Here is a 20,342-nt window from a genome sequence, read left to right on the forward strand (position 1 = left end):
CAGCAGTGGGAGGCATGAGTGGAACAGGAAGAAGATTGGCAAGATTAAACCCCAATGGGCACAATGAGCAGGAAGGTTGATGAGAGAGTGAGATGGGACAAGTCGGGGTTTCTGCTTCTAATGAGCCAATGCCAAGTGCCTCCTTCATTCACAGCCAGCTGCTCGCCCCACACTGTCACCTGCTGTTGCAGCTTAGGATTTCAAAAAAGATAGATTTTTGGACTTCTGGAAAGTTCCCTGCCTCTCTGGCATCCTCGTATAGTTTACTCGAATATTGTCTTTTGACCTTTTGGCGCTTTACTGGGGGTTTTCTGTGCCTCTTTTAAAACTCTGTGCGCTCCACAACTTGAAGATTAAAACATTCATCAAAGGCTTTTGATATTTCATTGAAGCTGAGGATTCATCAATGTACTGCATTTAGGATTACTTCATCAGCATGTTCACCAGACCTGTATAGAAAGGTATTAATTTGGACTTTTTCTGACTTTCTAGCTAGACCTGATATACTCCAGTAGTTTAAAAATTCTCTTCTCCAGGATGTCCAATTTTCCATTAGGTTTGGCCCTTGGAGAGTCCAAACTTATCTGATGAGTTGGATTCTTGATCCATGGTGAAAAAATTTTGAAGTGTAGGTTCAGCTTTAAGAAGTTGCTGAAATTCAAGATGGTGCCACCGTTCGTTTAAAGACAGAGGGTTTTCCTGTGCTTGGCGGATGCCCGCTGCATTGGCGCATGCGCTCAGCTTTGAAAAACTTATAAACGATGGCTGCATGGATCAACGAGCTGCAGACTTCTCCATCTCAGTGCTATGCTCTAGGGTCACGAAAGTGTTACATCTTGGCCTTTGCTGATCTTCAAAGCTGATCCTTTAATCGTGATTCTTTCAAGTTAATTAATGACTTTCTTTTTCCTCCTCAGCGTGAGCTCTGATGCCACGTGTTCAGATGCAGACTCGGAAATCTGCTTTTTCCAACAGAGTTTTTAAAAGGCAATTTCTGACCCCTGAACTATTTAAGTTTCTCAAGATTTGCTTTATCCTGCAATGTAAAAGCTTTAGCTCACCCCTGCCAGGCCTGCTGACTCTGCACTCTGGGAATTGAAGCTGGAATTCCAAGAGATCCCATGGAGTCCTCTGCTGCAGTGAGGAATTTTATTTTTTGCCTTCAACTTCCAAGCCTTTCTTTGGAGCTTTACCTGGCAATCTTCCTCCGCGCGTAGCTTCTCGAGCTTTTCTTCAGGTCAGAACGTTCCTTCGAATTTTTCTTTAGTCTTGCAGGATTTTAGTTTTTCCCTGCATTTTTTGAGGTTTTGTGTTTTTCCATTCGCTGCCACCATGTTAGAGGATGTTGGATACTGGTTGGCAGGTCTTAATGAAGCCTTTATAGTTTTAAGCTGGTTAACTGAATGTATTTAATAACTACAAGAACTATGTACATATATACAGTAAAGGGTACAAGCTAGGAGATGCCTCCTTGCTTGCTTGTGCACACGGCTCTGTCCAACACTAGACTGACCCCTAGGTGCGGGTCATGTTTTCTTACATCACTGTGTGGGTGGTACTGTACTCAGCCCCACATTAACCTTATATGTGCCAGACGCTCACAGTACAGTAAGTGATGTGTTTTGGATGAGACAATAAGCTAAGATAAAAGCTAAGTACTGCGGATGCTGGAAATATGAAATAAAAACAGAAAATGCTGGAAAAACTCAGCAGGTCTGGCAGCATCTGTGGAGAGAGAAACAGAGTTAATGTTTCAAATCCGCATGACTCTTCTTCAGAGCTAAGATCCTCAATCCCCTTTCAGGAGGACATAAAAGATCTCATGGCTGTTTGAAGAGCAGCAGAAGAACTCTCTTGGTGTCCTTGACAATGTTTGTCAACGCCACCAAAACAGTTTATCTGTCCCAGGCTGTGAATGTTAAGTCATTGAGTATGTTGATGAGGAGAAATTTTTCCTCTGATGGTTGTGAGTCTTTGGAACTCTCTTCCTCAAAATGCAGTGGAAGCAGAGTCTTTGAATATTTTTAAGGCAGAGCTCGATAGATTCTTGGTAAGCAAGGGGGTGAAAGGCAATCGGGGGTAGGTGGGAATGTGGGGTTGAGGTTGCAGTCAGATCAGCCATGATCTTATTGAATGGTAGAGCAGACTCGAGCGGCTGGGTGGCCTCCTCCTCCTAATTCATATGCTCAAGACTGAGATTGGTGGATTTTTAAGTATGAAGGGAACCTAGAGATATGGGAATAGGGAGGTAAAGTGGAGATGAGGTAGATCAGCTGTGATCTTACTGAATGGCAGAGCCCGATCAAGGACTCGCCTGCTCTGTTCTTTTTATCTGGTCACATGTCTCTGTGAGACCTTGCTGCATGCATATTTTGCTGCATTTTCTGACAATAGTGATTATAATTCAAAATGATCCATTGTCTGAGAGGCATTTTGGTATGTTGTGAACATTGAAACATGAAAAGAAACTACAATGATAATCTTTCTTTTCTGGTGGTTAACTTTCAAAAAAACTTTCACAAAGCCTAGGTGATCAGAAGATGGGAAACCACAATCTAATGAGTTGCAGTTGCTGTGAAAACTCTGTATTCTGCATTGATGGAAGGGCAAATGGCAGTCAACGTAGGGTCGTTGCCCCCTATGTAAGACTCCTGACTTTTTTTATAAATTGCATTGGGCTCTGCAGTGTCTTTGTTACCAATGCTTTATGAATTAATCTGAAAGAGTTAATAGACTAACTTACGTTATTCTTCAGTCAGAAACAACAAAGGGACCAGTGTAACAGAAACAAAATACTGCGGATGCTGGAAATCTGAATAGAAACAGAAAATGCTAGAAACACTCAGCAGGTCAGGCAGCGTCTGTGGAGAGGGAAACAGTGTTACTGTTTCAGGTTTGTGAATTTTTTTATGAGAAGGTCTAATGTAGCAATCTGGACCAAGAGCCTTTGGTTTGTGACACTTATTATCCCAGAATTCTTCTTGAGACTAGCACTTGGGAAATCTAGTCACTGGCGAAAGCATCCAGATCCTCCCCAAAGGGCTCATATGTCCAAATGGGAATATTCCTGTAGAAATCTCTGAATTAGTAATTGATTACAGTTTGGAAGGTTTTTATCTGATTGGAAGGAGCTGTGATTGCATAAGAAGTACCAGGACATGTTGAAAGTAATTAACAAAGTTTATGGGATCTTGGGCTTAATAAAGGTATTGAGTACAGAAGCAGGGAAATTATACTGAACTTTAATAAAGCTCTGGTTAGGCCACAACTTGCGTACTGTGTCCAATTCTGGTCACCACTCTTTAGGAGGGATGTGAAGGTCCTTGAGAGGACTAACAGAGGAAATTAGCTAGAATACTTCCAAGATTGAGGGATTTTAGCTACCAGGTTTGGTTGGAGAAGCTGGGGTTGTTCTCCTTGGAGAAAAGGAGATTAGGGGGATACTTGATCGAGGTGTACAAGATTATGACAGTTTTGGATAAGGTAGACAAAGAAAAGCTTTTCTTGAGTTGATCATACAAGGATTAGGGAGAACAGATTTAAGATTTTGGGCAAGAGATACAAGGGAAATACGAGGAAGCACTTTTTTACGCAGTGAGTAGTAATCAGCTGAAACTCGCTGCCCACGAAGGTGGTGGAAACAGATGATCAGTGATTTTGAAAGGAAATTGGATGGACACTTGAGGGGAATAAACTTGCAGGGCTTTGGTTATAGAGCGGGGGAATGGGGCTGATTGATTGCTCTAACGAGAGCTGACATGGACTTGATGGGCTGAATGGTGACTTCCTGTGCTGTAATGACTCAGATCAATCCACTGAAAGAGTGTATAATCCAATTTTGCATCATTTCCCATTCAATAGTCAATTCAAATCCCTCATTTTGTGAGTCAAATGTTCCAAAGCTCCTGGGCTGAATTTTGCAGGGCCCACTGCCAGAGCTGAAAGCGGGATACAATCCCGTTCCAGTGGCTGGTGGAACACTGGGGCTGCACCTTGCCAGCGGTGGCCAATTAAGAGGTCCCACTCAGAGGGCCAGCAATTCAACAGCCTCAGTAGTACCATTGCGAACGGTGGCCATTTCTAAGGCTGCACAACCAGAAAGAGAATGCCTCACTGATGAGGTGCCTCGAAGAGAAGTAGGTTTGGTTGGAGGAAGCTGAAGCCAGCCGGGCAGGACCCAGCAATCAGGGTGGACATTCATGATGAACTGGTGGTGTCATTGCTATGGGTAGACCATTGCTGCCAGGGTCTTCTCCGTAGGCTATTGAGCACCCATTAAGGAGGACCCCCAGACCTCCCAGAATCTGCTGGGAGGCTGACGATATTCCCATGGCAAAATGCCAGCTGAGTCAGGAAGTGGCTTAATTGGCTGCTACATTTCCCACCACTGGCAATATCTTGGGAATATGTCAGACCATACTCCCAATACTTACCCCCACCATATTGCCAGCCCTCCTGCCTTCCAGACTGATCTAAACATACCCATGAATGGTATGGTTGCCTAAGTCACTCTCTATGACTCCAAACCCCGCAGTCATTGTCTGTGACTCCGAACCTCAGTCACTCTCTTTGATCCGAACCTCACAGTCACCGTCTGTGACTCCAAACCCCACAGTCACTCTCTGTGACTCCGAACTCCACAGTCACTCTCTGTGATCCCGAACCTCACAGTCACTCTCTGTGACTCCGAACTCCACAGTCACTCTCTGTGACTCCGAACCCCGCAGTCACTATCTATGACCCCGAGCCTCACAGTCATTCTCTGTGACTCCGAAATCCACAGTCACTCTCTGTGACCCCGAACCCCACAGTCACTCTCTGTGACTTCGAACTCCACAGTCACTCTCTGTGACCCCGAACCTGAGTCACTCTCTGTGACCCCGAAACCCACAGTCACTCTCTGTGACCCCGAACCTCACAGTCACTCTCTGTGACCCCGAACCTCACAGTCACTCTCTGTGACCCCGAACCTCACAGTCACTCTCTGTGACTCCGAACTCCACAGTCACTCTCTGTGACCCCGAACCCCACAGTCACTCTCTGTGACCCCGAACCCCACAGTCACTCTCTGTGACCCCGAACCCCACAGTCACTCTCTGTGACTCCGAACTCCACAGTCACTCTCTGTGACCCCGAACCCCACAGTCACTCTCTGTGACCCCGAACCCCACAGTCACTCTCTGTGACCCCGAACCTCACAGTCACTCTCTGTGACCCCGAACCTGAGTCACTCTCTGTGACCCCGAACCCCACAGTCACTCTCTGTGACCCCGAACCCCACAGTCACTCTCTGTGACCCCGAACCTCACAGTCACTCTCTGTGACCCCGAACCCCACAGTCACTCTCTGTGACCCCGAACCCCACAGTCACTATCTGTGACCCCAAACCTCAGTCACTCTCTGTGACCCCGAACCTGAGTCACTCTCTGTGACCCCGAACCTCACAGTCACTCTCTGTGACCCCGAACCCCACAGTCACTCTCTGTGACTCCGAACCTCACAGTCACTCTCTGTGACCCCGAACCTCACAGTCACTCTCTGTGACCCCGAACCTCACAGTCACTCTCTGTGACCCCGAACCTCACAGTCACTCTCTGTGACCCCAAACCTCAGTCACTCTCTGTGACCCCGAACCCCGCAGTCACTCTCTGTAACCCCGAACCCCACAGTCACTCTCTGTGACCCCGAAATTCACAGTCACTCTCTGTGACCCCGAAATTCACAGTCACTCTCTGTGACCCCGAAATTCACAGTCACTCTTTGTGACCCCGAGCTCCACAGTCACTCTCTGTGACCCCGAACCTCACAGTCACTCTCTGTGACCCCGAACCCCGCAGTCACTCTCTGTGACCCCGAACCGCGCAGTCACTCTCTGTGACCCCGAACCCCACAGTCACTCTCTGTGACCCCGAACCTCACAGTCACTCTCTGTGACCCCAAACCCCACAGTCACCTCTGTGAACCCAAACCTCACAGTCATTCTCTGTGACCCCGAACCTCACAGTCACTCTCTGTGACTCCGAACTTCACAGTCACTCTCTGTGACCCCGAACCTCGCAGTCACTCTCTGTGACCCCAAACCCCACAGTCACTCTCTGTGAACCCAAACCTCACAGTCATTCTCTGTGACTCCGAACCTCACAGTCACTCTCTGTGACCCCAAACCTCACAGTCACTCTCTGTGAACCCAAACCTCACAGTCATTCTCTGTGACCCCGAACCCCACAGTCACTCTCTGTGACTCCGAACTCCACAGTCACTCTCTGTGACTCTGAACCTCGCAGTCACTCTCTGTGACTCTGAACCTCGCAGTCACTCTCTGTGACCCCGAACCTCAGTCACTCTCTGTGACCCCGAACCTCAGTCACTCTCTGTGACTCCAAACCCCACAGTCACTCTCTGTGACTCTGAACCCCACAGTCACTCTCTGTGACCCCGAACCTCACAGTCACTCTCTGTGACCCCGAACCTCACAGTCACTCTCTGTGACCCCGAGCCTCACAGTCACTCTCTGTGACTCTGAACCTCACAGTCACTCTCTGTGACTCTGAACCTCACAGTCACTCTCTGTGACTCTGAACCTCACAGTCACTCTCTGTGATCCCGAACCCCGCAGTCACTCTCTGTGACCCCGAACCTCACAGTCACTCTCTGTGACTCTGAACCTCACAGTCATTCTCTGTGACCCCGAACCCCGCAGTCACTCTCTGTGACCCCGAACCTCACAGTCACTCTCTGTGACTCTGAACCTCACAGTCACTCTCTGTGACCCCGAACCCCGCAGTCACTCTCTGTGACCCCGAACCTCACAGTCACTCTCTGTGACCCCGAGCTCCACAGTCACTCTCTGTGACCCCGAACCTCAGTCACTCTCTGTGACCCCGAACCTGAGTCACTCTCCGTGACCCCTAGCTCCACAGTCACCCTCTGTGACTCCGAACCCCGCAGTCACTCTCTGTGACCCCGAACCTGAGTCACTCTCTGTGACCCCGAGCTCCACAGTCACTCTCTGTGACCCCGAACCTCAGTCACTCTCTGTGACCCCGAACCCCGCAGTCACTATCTGAGACTCCGAACCTCATAGTCACTCTCTGTGACTCCAGCCATGGCCTTCAATGATCAGTTGTATACTGGGATTTAATTCTGTGGTGAATTGTTGGTGCATTGTATTAGATTTTCACTCATGGGACCAGAATGATGGGGTAATAGTTTCTTCTGTCTGTTGCTGTAAGAATCTGAAGGAAATTGGTTTTGAGGTACTGTCAATCTTGTTGGGTGTGAAGTAACAATATGGGACTAAATTAGCATTGTAATTGAGAGAATACAGGCAGAATGTTGGAAACCTAAAAGTATCACATAGTGTAGTATGTGGTAATGCGCAAACTACTGAGGTTGTGATAGATTAGAGGGGGAGTCAACGGTTATGTGGGGGTCAGGCACGCAGGCAGGAATGGGTTTTGAGGCCACAATCAGATCAGCCATGATCTTATTGAACGGCACAGCAGGCTCAAAGGACTGAATGACCAATGTCTGCTCCTATTTTTCATAAACTTATGTTGAGGAAGTTTGACTCTACTTGTAATTGAAACTATCATTGTCCATTGTCAATGCACACAGGGAAAATTTTTCTTTAAAAAATTCAAATTTCCTTCATTCCAAAAGAATTTTGTGTCAACAGGGATTAGTGAGTCCCGAAGAGGAGTTGGTCATTCAGCCCATCGAGCCTGCTCTGCCATTCAATTAAATCATTGCTGATCATCCACCTCAATGCCACTTTCCTGTGCTATCCCCATATCCCTTGATGTTATTAGTCTCCAGAAATCCCTCATAACAATTTCTGTCTTGAACATGATTAGTGATTGAGCTTCTACAGCCCTCTGGAATAGAGAATTCCAAAGATTCACCAGCCTCTTGAATGAAGAAATTCCTCCTCATCTCAGCCTTAAATGGCCAGTCCTTTATTCTGAGACTGTGCCCCCTGGTTCTAGGCTCACGAGCCATGGGGAAACATCTTATCTACATCCAGCCTGTCACGCCCTGTAAGAATTTACTAAGTTTCAATGAGGTCGCTCCTCATTCTTCAGAACTCTAGAGAATACAGACCCAGTCTCCTGAATCTCTCCTCACAAGCCAGTCTCACCATCCCAGGGCTTAGCCTGGTGAACCTCCGCACCTCTATTGAATCTCACTGGGAAGTACTGAGAAAGGGTAAATTGATGTTGCTAGTTCGCATATGCCAACTTTTTTCATGGCAGTACCTTGAGTATTTGTACTTGAGCATGGATAGTGACCGAGAAAAAATGAGTTTGGAGCTTTCCATGATGATAGAATGCATGGTCATGTTTTTCCCAATAGAGTAAATACCAAGTGGAAGATGTGTGATTTTCCTTGGGGAAATGGAGGGAGATTTGATGGTGGCTTAACCCAGGAGCAATATTGGCAGAGAGTGAGGGACAGATTAGCTGTTTACCTGTTTACCTCAGAACAAGGGGAGACCTAAAGAGGGAGAGACATGAGAGGAGGCCGTGAGTTGTTGGATGGAGAAGAATGTAATAGGGCAGCAGGAAGAGCAAGATTGGGAATCATTAACACATTTTTTGATCTTCTGTGACACTGCACACAGAGAGTGAAAATCAAATGTTGTTCTCAGGTGAAGCATGGCAGAAAAATATTGCACATTTTTGATGCTCATGATTAAATCCCAATTATAAAACCACACATTCTTTATTTTTCTATTACCATTATAAGTTACTGTGTCCGCATATATAGTGGGCACTGCCGTCACTGTAGCTGTAACTACTAGTGTAAATGGGGTCCAGAGACATATGTTATTTTTGAGAAAGAGACAGGATTGAGAGCTATGAAGAGAAGGGAGATGAGTAGTGTTGATCTCTGAAATTTGGACGGGTCTTTTTGGATTTTTTCAAGATTCGTTAGGAACACAGGAGCAGGAGTAGGAGTAGGCCATTTAGCCTGTTGAGCCTGCTGCGCCATTCAAACAGATCATGACTGATCGTCTACCCCTATGCCATTTTTCCCCGCCGTATCCCCATACCACTTGATGCCATTATTATCCCGAAATTTATCAATCTCTGTCTTGAACATGCTCAGTGATTGAGCTTCCACAGCCCTCTGGGGCAGGGAATTCCAAAGATTCACCACCCTCTGAGTGAAGAAATTCCTCCTCATCTCAGTTCTAAATGTCCTGCCCCTTATTCTGAGACTGTGTCCCCTAACTCACCAGCTGGGGGAAACATCCTATCTACAGCCACCTCCTGCTCCTGTGTTCCTATGTTCCTAATGAATCTTGAAAAAATCCAAGTTTCAGAGATCAACACTACTCATCTCCCTTCTCTTCATAGCTCTCAATCCTGTCTCTTTCTCGAAAATAACATATGTCTTTGGACCCCATTTACACTAGTAGTTACAGCTACAGTAACAGCAGTGTCCATTATATATGCGGACACAGTAATTTATAATGGCAATATAAAAATAAAGAATGTATGATTTTATAATGTCATGCCTGTAAGAATTTTGTAGGTTTCAATGAGATCACCTCTCATTCTTCGAAACTCTAGAAAATACAGGCCCAGTTTACTCAATCTCTCCTCGAAGACAATCCCGCCATCCCAGGGATTAGCCACTTTTAGTGACTCATGAACAAGGACACCCAGGTCCCTTTGGACATCAACACTTCCCAACCTCTCACCATTTAAGAAATACTCTGCCATTATGTTTTTTCTACCAAAGTGGATAACTTGACACTTATTTACATTATACTCCATCTGCTGTTTTCTTCCCCATTCACTTAGCCTAAATCCCCCTGAAGCCTCCTTTAATTCTCCTCACAACTTATATTGCCACCTAGTTTTGCATCATCAGCAAATTTGGAAGTATTGCATTTGGTCCCCACATCCAAATCATTTATATAGATTGTGAACAGCTCTGGCCCCAGCACTGATCCTTGCAGTACCCCTCAAGTAACAGCCTGCCATCCTGAGAATGACTTTATTCTTACTCTCTGTTTCTCTCAGCAAAGCAACTCTCAATCCATGCCAGTATATTACCCCTAATCCTATGCGCTCTAATTTTGTTTACAAACCTCCTGTGTTGGACCTGATCAAAAGCCTTCTGGAAATCCAAATACACCACATCCACTGGTTCTCCTTTATTTATGCTACAAATAACATCCTCAAAAAAACTCCAACAGGTTTGTCTAACATGATTTCCCTTTCATAAATCCATGTTAGGAGTGATGTTGATTTGTTGTATGATTGGTGCAGATTCCCAATTCATACAGTGGAGTAATACAGAACAGGAGTGGGCTGTTCGACAATCTAGGTCAAATTTAGTGTGACCTTACCAGGCCCTTAAGAATTTGGGCAAGGGATGCAGAAAGCCAGTGACCAAGTATGAATATGTTTATTTAACAATTTTAGTTGTTTATTAATATATTTCTGAACTGTGGCGATACTACCTGTGTGTGTTCGGGAAGCAGCGGTATAGAATCATAGAATGGCTGCAGCACAGAAGGAGGCCATTTGGCCCGTCATGCCTGTGCCAGCTCTTTACAAGAACTACTCGATGGCTGTGGACTTTCCATTGCCTTTTCCTCTTCATTTGGATTTGCAAGAGAAGGGGCAAGAGGAAACACTCTGCAGTGGTGATTGATTCAGTGTTTTTTAAAAAAGTTTTGGTGTGGGCAAGGTGACATTATCAGGGGAAGCAGATGGATGAATGCATTTAAATGGGCCATAGCTCTGACTGACATTCTGACTCAGTTGTTCTGGCGGATTGGAGGAGACGCATTGCTTGGTGTCTGCACAGCGGTTCTGGATGTGGTCCCTTTGCATACAAGTATATCTGGTTCCATTAGCAAGTACTGGGAGTGCAAGAAAGCAGGAAGTGGAAAGCTCCTGATCCACATTTTGTACTGACAGTGGTGGTGTTTGACATTGTAGGCAGGGTGGGAACTTGGCGAGATTAATAGTTTTGTTTCAGTTATCCCCACCCTGTTCGAGGGTTTGACTTACATTAGCCAAGTGTCCATTCTCATTGTGTGGACTGAGGCAGTGAGCGGGCACAGCAGAGCCAAGCCACATACTGAGCACCATGTGTACACTGTCCAGCTGGAAAATTCTTCTCCCTAGCCTAAAACAAGTTAGGCTAATTGTAGCGTCCCTCCAGCTCCCCCTCGGCCCACCTACCTGCTGTCCTTAGGCCTGCTCTTCACAGTCTTAATTGAAGTGGAGTGGGAAAGGCAAAGAGCTCCCCACCCTCCTGCCTGATTAAATCACCCCTTGCCACCAAACTCACCATGGGAGAGGGCATTAAATTCCGCCCTCGGTTTCTGAAGGTTGTGCCTAGTGATACCTCACTTCAAGTGTGGCACTGCGTTCATCATTTGGATAAGATAGCCCCTCGTCACCCCCAGACCCATCTGTTTGGTAGGGCATTAAGAAAGTTATTTACATTGATAATGTAAATCTCAACAAAAAAAAGAACTTCATCATTTGCATTAGAAGCAGCCAGAGGCCAGTAGACCTGAACTTGTAAGAGCTGAGATTCTATTAAATGCAAAAGCGTAGCCCCTTTCAGCTATCTAATTGCAAGGAAGATGATTGTGATTTTAGAGACAGTGGCTGAAGGGCTTATTCTGATATTATGGAAGCGTTAGTGATTGTGTAAGTGTGGAATGCTGCAAGAACCCTGCTAGAACAAAATATATGGTAAAGGTGTCTTTGCTGATCCAAGCTTTTAAACAGTTGGAATGATGGTGGTGTGAAGAAACATTATTTAGGGAGACAGTTCCCGAGTGTGTAAATGGGGTACCCTGAATAAATGTTACCCAATACACTGCATTCTTCAATGTTTTTTGTTTTCAGAACTTTTAAGTTCTCTACATCCCCTTTACAGCACAGGAGGCCATTTGGCCCATTGTGTCTGTGTAGATTCGTTCCAAGAGCTTTCCAATTAGGCCCACTCCCCTCTGCTTTTTCATCATAGCCCTCCAAATTTCTCCATTTCAAGTATTTATCCGATTCCCTTTTGAAAGTTACTACTGAATCTGCTTCCACCGCCCTTTCAGGCAGCGCATTCCACATCACAACAACTCACTCCATAAACAACGGTCTCCTCATTTTCCTGGAATTTTTGGCAACTAACCTCAGTTTGTGTCCTCCTGCCAGTGGAACAATTTGTTTCTATTTAATCTATCAAAGCACCTCTCGATTTTGAACATTATCCGTGATCATGATCACCCCATTTCCACCTTCGCCTTCATTTCACCATCATTACTGTTGAAACACTCACCATGCCTCTCACTCCCAGATGGAGCCTCCTCATAGATTTCTTGGCTGGCTTCCCTCAATGCATAAACCACAATCCTGCTGGCTATATCCTAACCCTTCCTTGTTGTCCTCGTTTTTGCTGACTACCTTTGGTTTCCTGACAACTGCATAGAATTCAGAGTACTTGCACTCATTTACACATTTCTCCATGGCCTCACCTCACCCTAACTCCCTACTTGTCCATTGCACTTTCTGCTCTTCTCATTCTGGCTGCCTTGTGCACCCCTTTGACCCCACTTCATCTTTGGTGACAGTACCCCTCAGCTGGCTTGACTGTGCACCTTGGAACTATCTCCCTAAATCCTGTGTCCCTAAATCCTTCCTGCTTGCTATCTATCTAGCCACCTTCGAAAGCTCCTTCAAAACCAACTAATTTCCATTCAGACACTTGGCTAACACTTCCATGTCCTTAATTTTCATTTCTGTGAAATGCCTTAGTCACATTCACAACAAATACTTGCATTTATATAGCAACTTTAATATAGAACATCTCCAAGATGCTTCTCAGGAGCAATTATCAAACAAAATTTGGCACCGAGCCACAAAGAAAGATAAAAGCTTAGTCAAAGAGGTAGGTTTTAAGGACCAACTTGAAAGAGGAGAACGAGACAAAGAAATTTTGGGAGAGAATGCCAGAGCTGAGGGCTCAGGCAGCCAAATGCATGACTGCCAGTGGTGGAACAATTAAAATCAGGAATGCTCAAGAGGCCAGAATTGGAAGTGGGCAGAGATCTCAGAGGATTGAGGGGCTAGAGGAGGTTACAGAGGTAGGAAGGGGTGGAGGAATTGGAAAACCAGGATGAGAATTTCAAAATTGCGGTGTTGCTTAGCCTGGAGCAAATATAGGTCAGCAAGCACAGGGGTGATAGGTGAACACGCCTTGGTGCAAGTTAAGATGCAGTCAGCATGTTAAAGACACAAGGTAAATGTAAGCTGCTGCGATTGATCTTTGTTTTAACCATCAATAATCATGCACACTGTCTTTCTCCCTGCTCCTCTCGCCTCTCACTCTATCATCCTTTACTCTCTGCCTATCTCTCTCTCCCCCTTTCTTGCTATCTCTCACCCTGTCTCTCTCTCTCTCTATCTATCTCTCCTCTCTCTCAGTATAAGAACATAAGAAATGGGGGCAGCAGAAGACCATACAGCCTATGGAGCCTGCTCCACCATTCGATATGATCTTGGGCTTCAACTCCACTTTCCTGCCCACTCCCCACATCCCTTGGGAAATCAAAAATCTATCTCAGCTGTAAATATGTTTAATGGTGGCACATCCACAACCCTCTGGGGTAGAGAATTCCAAAGATACACAAATTTCTCCTCCTCTCAGCCCTAAATGACTGTCCTGTTATCTTGAAACTGTGCCACCTTGTTTTAGATTCCCCAGCCAGGGGAAACAACATATGAACAAGGAGGAGGGGTAGGCCATTCAGCCTCTCGAGCCTGCTCCGCCATTTAATAAGATCATGGCTGATCTGATAGTAACCTGAAATCCCTATCCCACCTACCCCCTGATAACCTATCACCTCCTTGCTTACCAAGAATCTATCCACCTCTGCCTTAAAAATATTCAAAGACTCTGCTTCCACCACCTTTTCAGGAAGAGCGTTCTAAAGAGTCACAACCCTCAGAGTGAAAAAAATTCACCTCACCTCACCTCTGTTTTAAATGGCAACCCATTATTTTTAAACTATGACCCCTAGTTCTAGATTTTTCCACAAGAGGAAACATCCTCTCCACATCCATCCTATCAAGACCCCTCAGGATCTTATATGTTTCAACCAAGTCACCTCTTACTCTTCTAAACTCCTGCGGATACAAACCTAGTCTGTCCAGCCTTTCTTCATAAGGCAACCCACCCATTCTAGGTATTAGTCTAACAAACATTCTCTGAACTGCTTCCAATGCATTTATGCCCTTCCTTAAATAAGGTGACCAACACTGCACCCAGTACTCCAAATGTGCTCTCACTAGTGCCCTGTACATCTCAGTATGTACCCTGTCAAGCTCCTTCATAATCTTGATGTTTCAGTGAGATCACCTCTCATTTTTTTAAACTCCAGAGAATATAGACCCGATTTACTCAACCTCTCATCATAGGAGAAGCCTCTCATCCCAAGGCCAATCTACCGAGCCTTCGCTATACTGCCTCCAATAGAAGTATATCCTTCCTTAAATATGGAGATCATAATTGCACACAGGATTCCAGATGTGGTGTCAACAAAGCTGCGTACAATTGTAGCAAGATTCCTTTATTCTTGTACTCCATCATCTGTGCAATAAAGGCCAACATGCCATTTGCTTTCCTAATTGCTTTCTGTACCTGCATGCTAACTTTCTGCGTTCCTTATACAAGTATACCCAAGCTTCTCTGAACATCAACATTTACAAGTTTCATGCCTTTTAAAAAGTATTCCACTTTATTATGTTTTAGTGTTTTTTTTCTTGGTCATGGTCTTCAGTGCATTTGGTCCATAATGATAGGTTAAGACAGAAGTTGCCATGTGTACTAACCTGAATTGTTTTATTCCGCCACAGATGCAGCAGCAGGAGCTGGCACAGATGAGGCAACGTGATGCAAACCTGACGGCTCTTGCTGCCATCGGCCCGCGCAAGAAACGCAAACTGGACTCCCCAGGACCACAGGCGACTGAGGTGGGAATGGCAGCTGGCAAGGTAACTAGATAGATAGCCCACATAAAAGCATTGCGCTCCATTCCAACACCTTACAGGTGTGGTTGCAGCAATATATGTTTTTTGTTGATGCTAAGCATTTGGCTCTGTCTTTTTAATTGGCATCGCTCAAGTTATTGCAACCATTTCTGAATCTTGATACATGCTTTAAAAGATGATTGCAGCTTGTTGGATGAACTTCTTATTGATATCAATGTCAATGTTGACGCCCTTTTTTTTAAGGGTTGTGCTGCAATAAAAATCTATGGAATTTTTTTCTGATGTTGCTGAAGAATTGACTATTGTTTGGGTCTCGCCCCTTCAACTTGAAGTAATTTTTACAATTTTCTGAAACCTTCAAGTTGGCTGTGGAGTGGGAAGTTTGCTTCAGTTTTTGAGAATTAACATTGCTTATTGCATCCCTCCCCACACCAAAAGCTCTTTCGGTATCTATGCAAGGTCCTAAATGGCTGCAGCACTTCAGGCTGCTGTGTAGGTCCCACTGCCCTTTCACCAATACTTCCTGAAAACCTCAAGCCTGAACAAGGCAGATTTCTTGCCTCAAATTCTCTGCTTTGTCTCCTTTCACCTGATGGCTTGAATGTCACGTTGTTTGCGTTGCTTGCTTCCAAAATTCATTAGGTTCTAGAATGGTCATAACAAATTGGAAGTTAGCAAATTATTTCTTATGATCTTACATGTGACTCCACTATTCAAGAAAGGAGAGAGAGAGAAAACAGGGAACGACAGGCCAGTTAGCCTGACATCAGTTGTTAGGAAAATTCTGGAATCGGTTATTAAGGAAGCCCTAACTTAAAAAATCATAATGAGATCCGCATGATTTTACAAATGGGAAATTCTGTTTGACAAATTTATTAGAGTCTTTTGAGGATGTAACTAGTAGGGTAGATAAAGGAGAACCAGTAGATGTAGTATATTTGGATTTCCAAAAGGCAGTTGATAAGGTGCTATACAAAAAGTTAGGATGCGTTGGTTGTCATCTTCCAAAATGCTGTAGATTCTGGAACAGTCCCGGCAGATTGGAGGGTGGCAAATGTAACCCCACTACTTAAAAACAGAGGGAGGGAAAAAACAGGGAATTACAGACCGGTTTGCCTAACAGCAGTGGTAGGGAAAATGCTAGAGTCTATTATAAAGGATGTGATAACAGGATACTTAGAAAACATCAATGGGATTACACAAAGTTAACATGGATTTATGAAACAGAAATCATGTTTGACAAACCTACTGAAGTTTCTAGAGGACGTAACTAGAATAGATAAGAGAGAACCAGTGGATGTGGTGTATTTGGATTTTCAGAAAGTTTTTGATAAAGTCCCACATAAGAGGTTAGTATGTAAAATTAAAGCACATGGGACTGGGGGTAATAAATTGGCATGGATTGAGAATTGGTTTGCAGTCAGGAAACAGAGAGTAGGAATAAATGGGTCTTTTTTGGAATGGCAGGCGGTGAATAGTGGGGTACCACAGGGATCAGTGCTTGGGCCCCAGCTATGCACAATATATATCAATGATTTGAATGAGGGAACCAAATGTAATATTTCCAAGTTTGCTGACACAAAACTAGGTGGGAATGAGAGTGATGAGGAGAATGTTAAGAGGCTTCAAGGCAATTTAGACAAGTTAAGCGAGTGGGCAAATACATGGCATATGCAGTATAACGTGGGTAAGTGTGAATTTATCCACTTTGATAGGAAAAACAGAATGGCAGAGTATTATTTAAATGTTGATAGATTGGGAAATGTTGATGTACAAAGAGACCTGGGTGTCCTTGTACACCAATCACTGAAAGCAAGCATGCAGGTGCAGCAAGCAGTTATGAAGGCAAATGTTATATTGGTTTTCATTGCGAGAAGACTTGAGTACAGGAGCAAGGATATCTTACTGCAGCTATACAGGGCCTTGGTGAGACCATACCTGGAGTATTGTGTGCCGTTTTGGTCTCCTTATCTAAGAAAGGATAGACTTGCCATAGAGGGAGTACAGTGACGGTTCACCAGACTGATTCCTGGGATGGCAGAATTGTCGCATGAGGAGAGATTGGGCCAACTAGGCCTGTATTCTCTGGAGTTTAGAAGAATGAGAGTCGATCTCATTGAAATATTTAAAATTCTGAGAGGGCTGGACAGGCTGGATGTAGGGATGATGTTTTCTCTGGCTGGGGGATCTAGAACAAGGGGTCACAATCTCAGGAGATGGGATAGACCATTTAAGACTGAGATGAGGAGAAACCTCTTCACTCAAGAGAGTGGTGAACCTGTGGAATTCCCTACCACAGTGAATATATTTAAAAAGGAAATAGATTTCTAAACTCTAAAGGCATCAAGGGGTATGGAAAGAGAGCTGAAGTATGGTATTGAGATAGAGGATCAGCCATGATCATATTGAATAACAGAGCAGGTTCGGAGGACTGAATGACCTACTCCTGCTTCTATTTTACTATGTTTTCTATGTTTCTATGCAAGATAAGCGCTCAAAGATTTGAGTGTAATCTGTTAGCATGGATGGAGAATTGGTTAACTGACAGAAAGCAGAGAGTAGGTTGGCAGGCTGTGACTAGTGGAGTACCACAAGGATCAGTGCTGAGGCCTCACCTATTTACAATCTATATTATTGACTTAGACAAAGGAACCGAGTAATGTACCTAAGTTTGCTGATGATACAAAGCTAGATGGGAGTGTAAGCTGTGAGAATGACACAAAGATGCTGCAAAGGTATATTGACAGGTTAAGTGAGTCGGTAACAAGGTGGCAAATGAAATATAATGTGGGGAAATGTGAGGTTATTCACTTTGACAGTAAGAATAGAAAAGCAGAATTTTTTAAAAAGATGTACAATTTTTCAATGTTGACGCTCAGAAAGACTTTGGTGTACTTGAGTGCAGGTACCGCAAGCAGTTAGGAACGCAAGTGGCATGTTTGCCTTTATTGCAAGGGGATTGGAGTACAAGAATAATGAGGTCTTGCTACATTTGTATAGGGCTTTGGTGAGACCACATCTGGAATACTGTGCACAGTTTTGGTTACCATGTGTAAGAAAGTACATATTTGCTTTGGTGGTGGCACAGTGAAAGTTCTCTTGAATGGTAAGAGAAGGTTGTCCCATGCTAAAAGGCTGAGTAAACTGGGCCTATACTTTCTGAAGTTTCAAAGAATAAGAGGTGATCTCATTGAAATATACAAGAATATGAAGGGGCGTGACAGGGAAGACATGGAGAGGTTATTTCCTCCGGCTGGGTAATCTAGAACACTGGGGCACACCCTCAGGATAAAGGGTCAATCATTTAGGATTAAGATGAGAAATTTCTTCACCCAGAGGGTTGTGAATCTTTGGAATTCTCTATCCCAGAGGATTGTGGCTAATCCATCATTGAGTAATATTCAAGACTGAGATCGATCGATTTTTGATCTCTCTGGCGAGCCGGCAGGAAAGTTGAGTTTAGGTAGAAGATCAACCATGATCGTATTGAATGGCGGTGCAGGCTTGAGGGGCTGTATGCTCTGCTCCTGTTGCTATTTCTTATGCTCGTATGGTACTTCTGGTTGCCAGTTTAGGACTGCCTGGCAGTATTGGTGAGAAGCCAGAACTGTAACACATTCAGTCACTTCAGGGTGCATGCTCATTGCGTTCAATGGGAACAGGATTAGGCGTTGCTCTGTTGGTCTCTTGGCCCAATGGCCTTTGCATGCTTACTCATGGATGGTCCTGACTGAGGTATAAGAACATTGCTGGAATCTGTGGAAAACTCCCTGAGCTAAAACTACCAGCCACAGGTCCAATTGCAAAGGATCTGTGGGGAGGGTAGACCACCTGGTTGATTCTGTTCCATTGTCTTGTGCGCACCTGGCTGACCTTGGACCGTGATCATGTAGTCTCGAATGGCAGGTTTGAATCTGTCCATGACCAGTGGACATTGCAGGACACCAACTGTATCATTAATAAAATAATCCACAGCATGGTTTTGTTTTATCCTGTAGCCTTGTATGCATTTTAGCTTTATCGGACCGTTTGTGTTAATAGTACCTTCCTCATGAGAAGTACATTTGGAGTGATGTTTTGTCCAGGTGGCATCATTAGGTGAGCCCCACAGCATCGCTTTGCTGATCCAAATCAAAATTGTTCTGAGTTGTCCATATCAGATGGGGAAAACGAGGCCAACTGCCTCGACCAATTACAAATGCACCATCAGTTGTCCTATTAGAGAGCAGTCCTTTCGCATACTTGCAGGAGTTTGGCTGAACGTGGGCAGCCATTCTGGAAGCATTATGGTTTCAGTACCTGCCTCTGGTCGTTTTCATGGTGCATATTATAATTTAAGACCGATTTTCCTGAGGTTTAGCAGCTTGAACATGTTATTATTTACACAAAAGTTTATCTTATACAAACTGATACTTGACAGCTTGAAGACAAAGTTGACAATACCTTGGGTAGCTGATGATGAACAAAAGCTGCTTTACATATTTCATCCCAGCACCTACTGGATTATGAAAGATATTGGGTTATTTTGCCCTGTTTTCTGTGTCAGAGTCGAGAACTCTTACTTGTAGGCTACTGGAAGAAAATGAATGTAATTTTAACCTTTTTTTCACTTCATTTTTACCCCACATTTCATCATTTTACATCCTTTGTGTGCCTCTAGCTGTCAGCTTTGTTTCTCAAGAGCGAAGTGAATGTGACTTTTTTTCCATAGAGGAGTCACAGAATACCTTGGAGGCCTATGGCTGTTACTGGACTCCTCTCCCTCGCCTGCTTTCAGCCAAACTGAAGGGCTTGTCACAGTTTTCATCTCCTCAGAAATGAGCCCCAGGCACCAGCCAGGAGGAGAAGATGATGGCAGCTTGATTAGGTCCCAGCGCTGATTCATTCCTACTGACAGCAAATCTCTGGCTTTCCAAATTAGTCTGAAACAAAGGCAGCTCTCAGATCTGTGCCAAGCTTAATTTAAACGGGTAATGACCTTTTTGTGGCATCGGGCTGCTGGAGTGACCTCTGCTGAAATTTAAAGTCACTGATTACTACCTTTTGTTGAGAAGATATATCCTCTATTCGGGGGCTGAACCACAAAGGTGATTAAATGTCGCTGCTAGTCCTGTGACCCGTACTGCCGCAGGGGCTGAAACTGATAGCCGTTCAGGGCCGGCAAGTCTCTCTTGAGCTGATCTTAAATCCAGAGGCATACAAAGGCCCATAGAGCTCCTGAAGGAGGATAAGTTACACAGCAAGCAATGGGAGGCATTCAGAAGAGGGGCCTGGGGGTTGGAGGGAGGGATGTTGGGGGCAGGGAGGGGGAGTGCGGTG

The 20,342-nt window shown here is 44.7% G+C and overlaps 1 protein-coding gene across 3 annotated transcripts in view; it reads left to right on the forward strand.

Annotated features, from left to right (window-relative positions):
* LOC144682252 (transcription initiation factor TFIID subunit 4) overlaps positions 1 to 20,342 on the forward strand; it is a 325,379-nt gene that overhangs the window by 212,956 nt on the left and 92,081 nt on the right. For all 3 annotated transcript variants that reach the window (XM_078544695.1, XM_078544694.1, XM_078544697.1), the window contains one exon: positions 14,889 to 15,026. In XM_078544695.1, coding sequence (XP_078400821.1) covers positions 14,889 to 15,026 — 138 coding nt within the window. The remainder of the gene's footprint in view (positions 1 to 14,888; positions 15,027 to 20,342) is intronic.

The sequence above is a fragment of the Cetorhinus maximus genome, chromosome 6 (genome assembly GCF_964194155.1).
Source record: "Cetorhinus maximus chromosome 6, sCetMax3.hap1.1, whole genome shotgun sequence".
Lineage (NCBI taxonomy): Eukaryota > Metazoa > Chordata > Chondrichthyes > Lamniformes > Cetorhinidae > Cetorhinus > Cetorhinus maximus.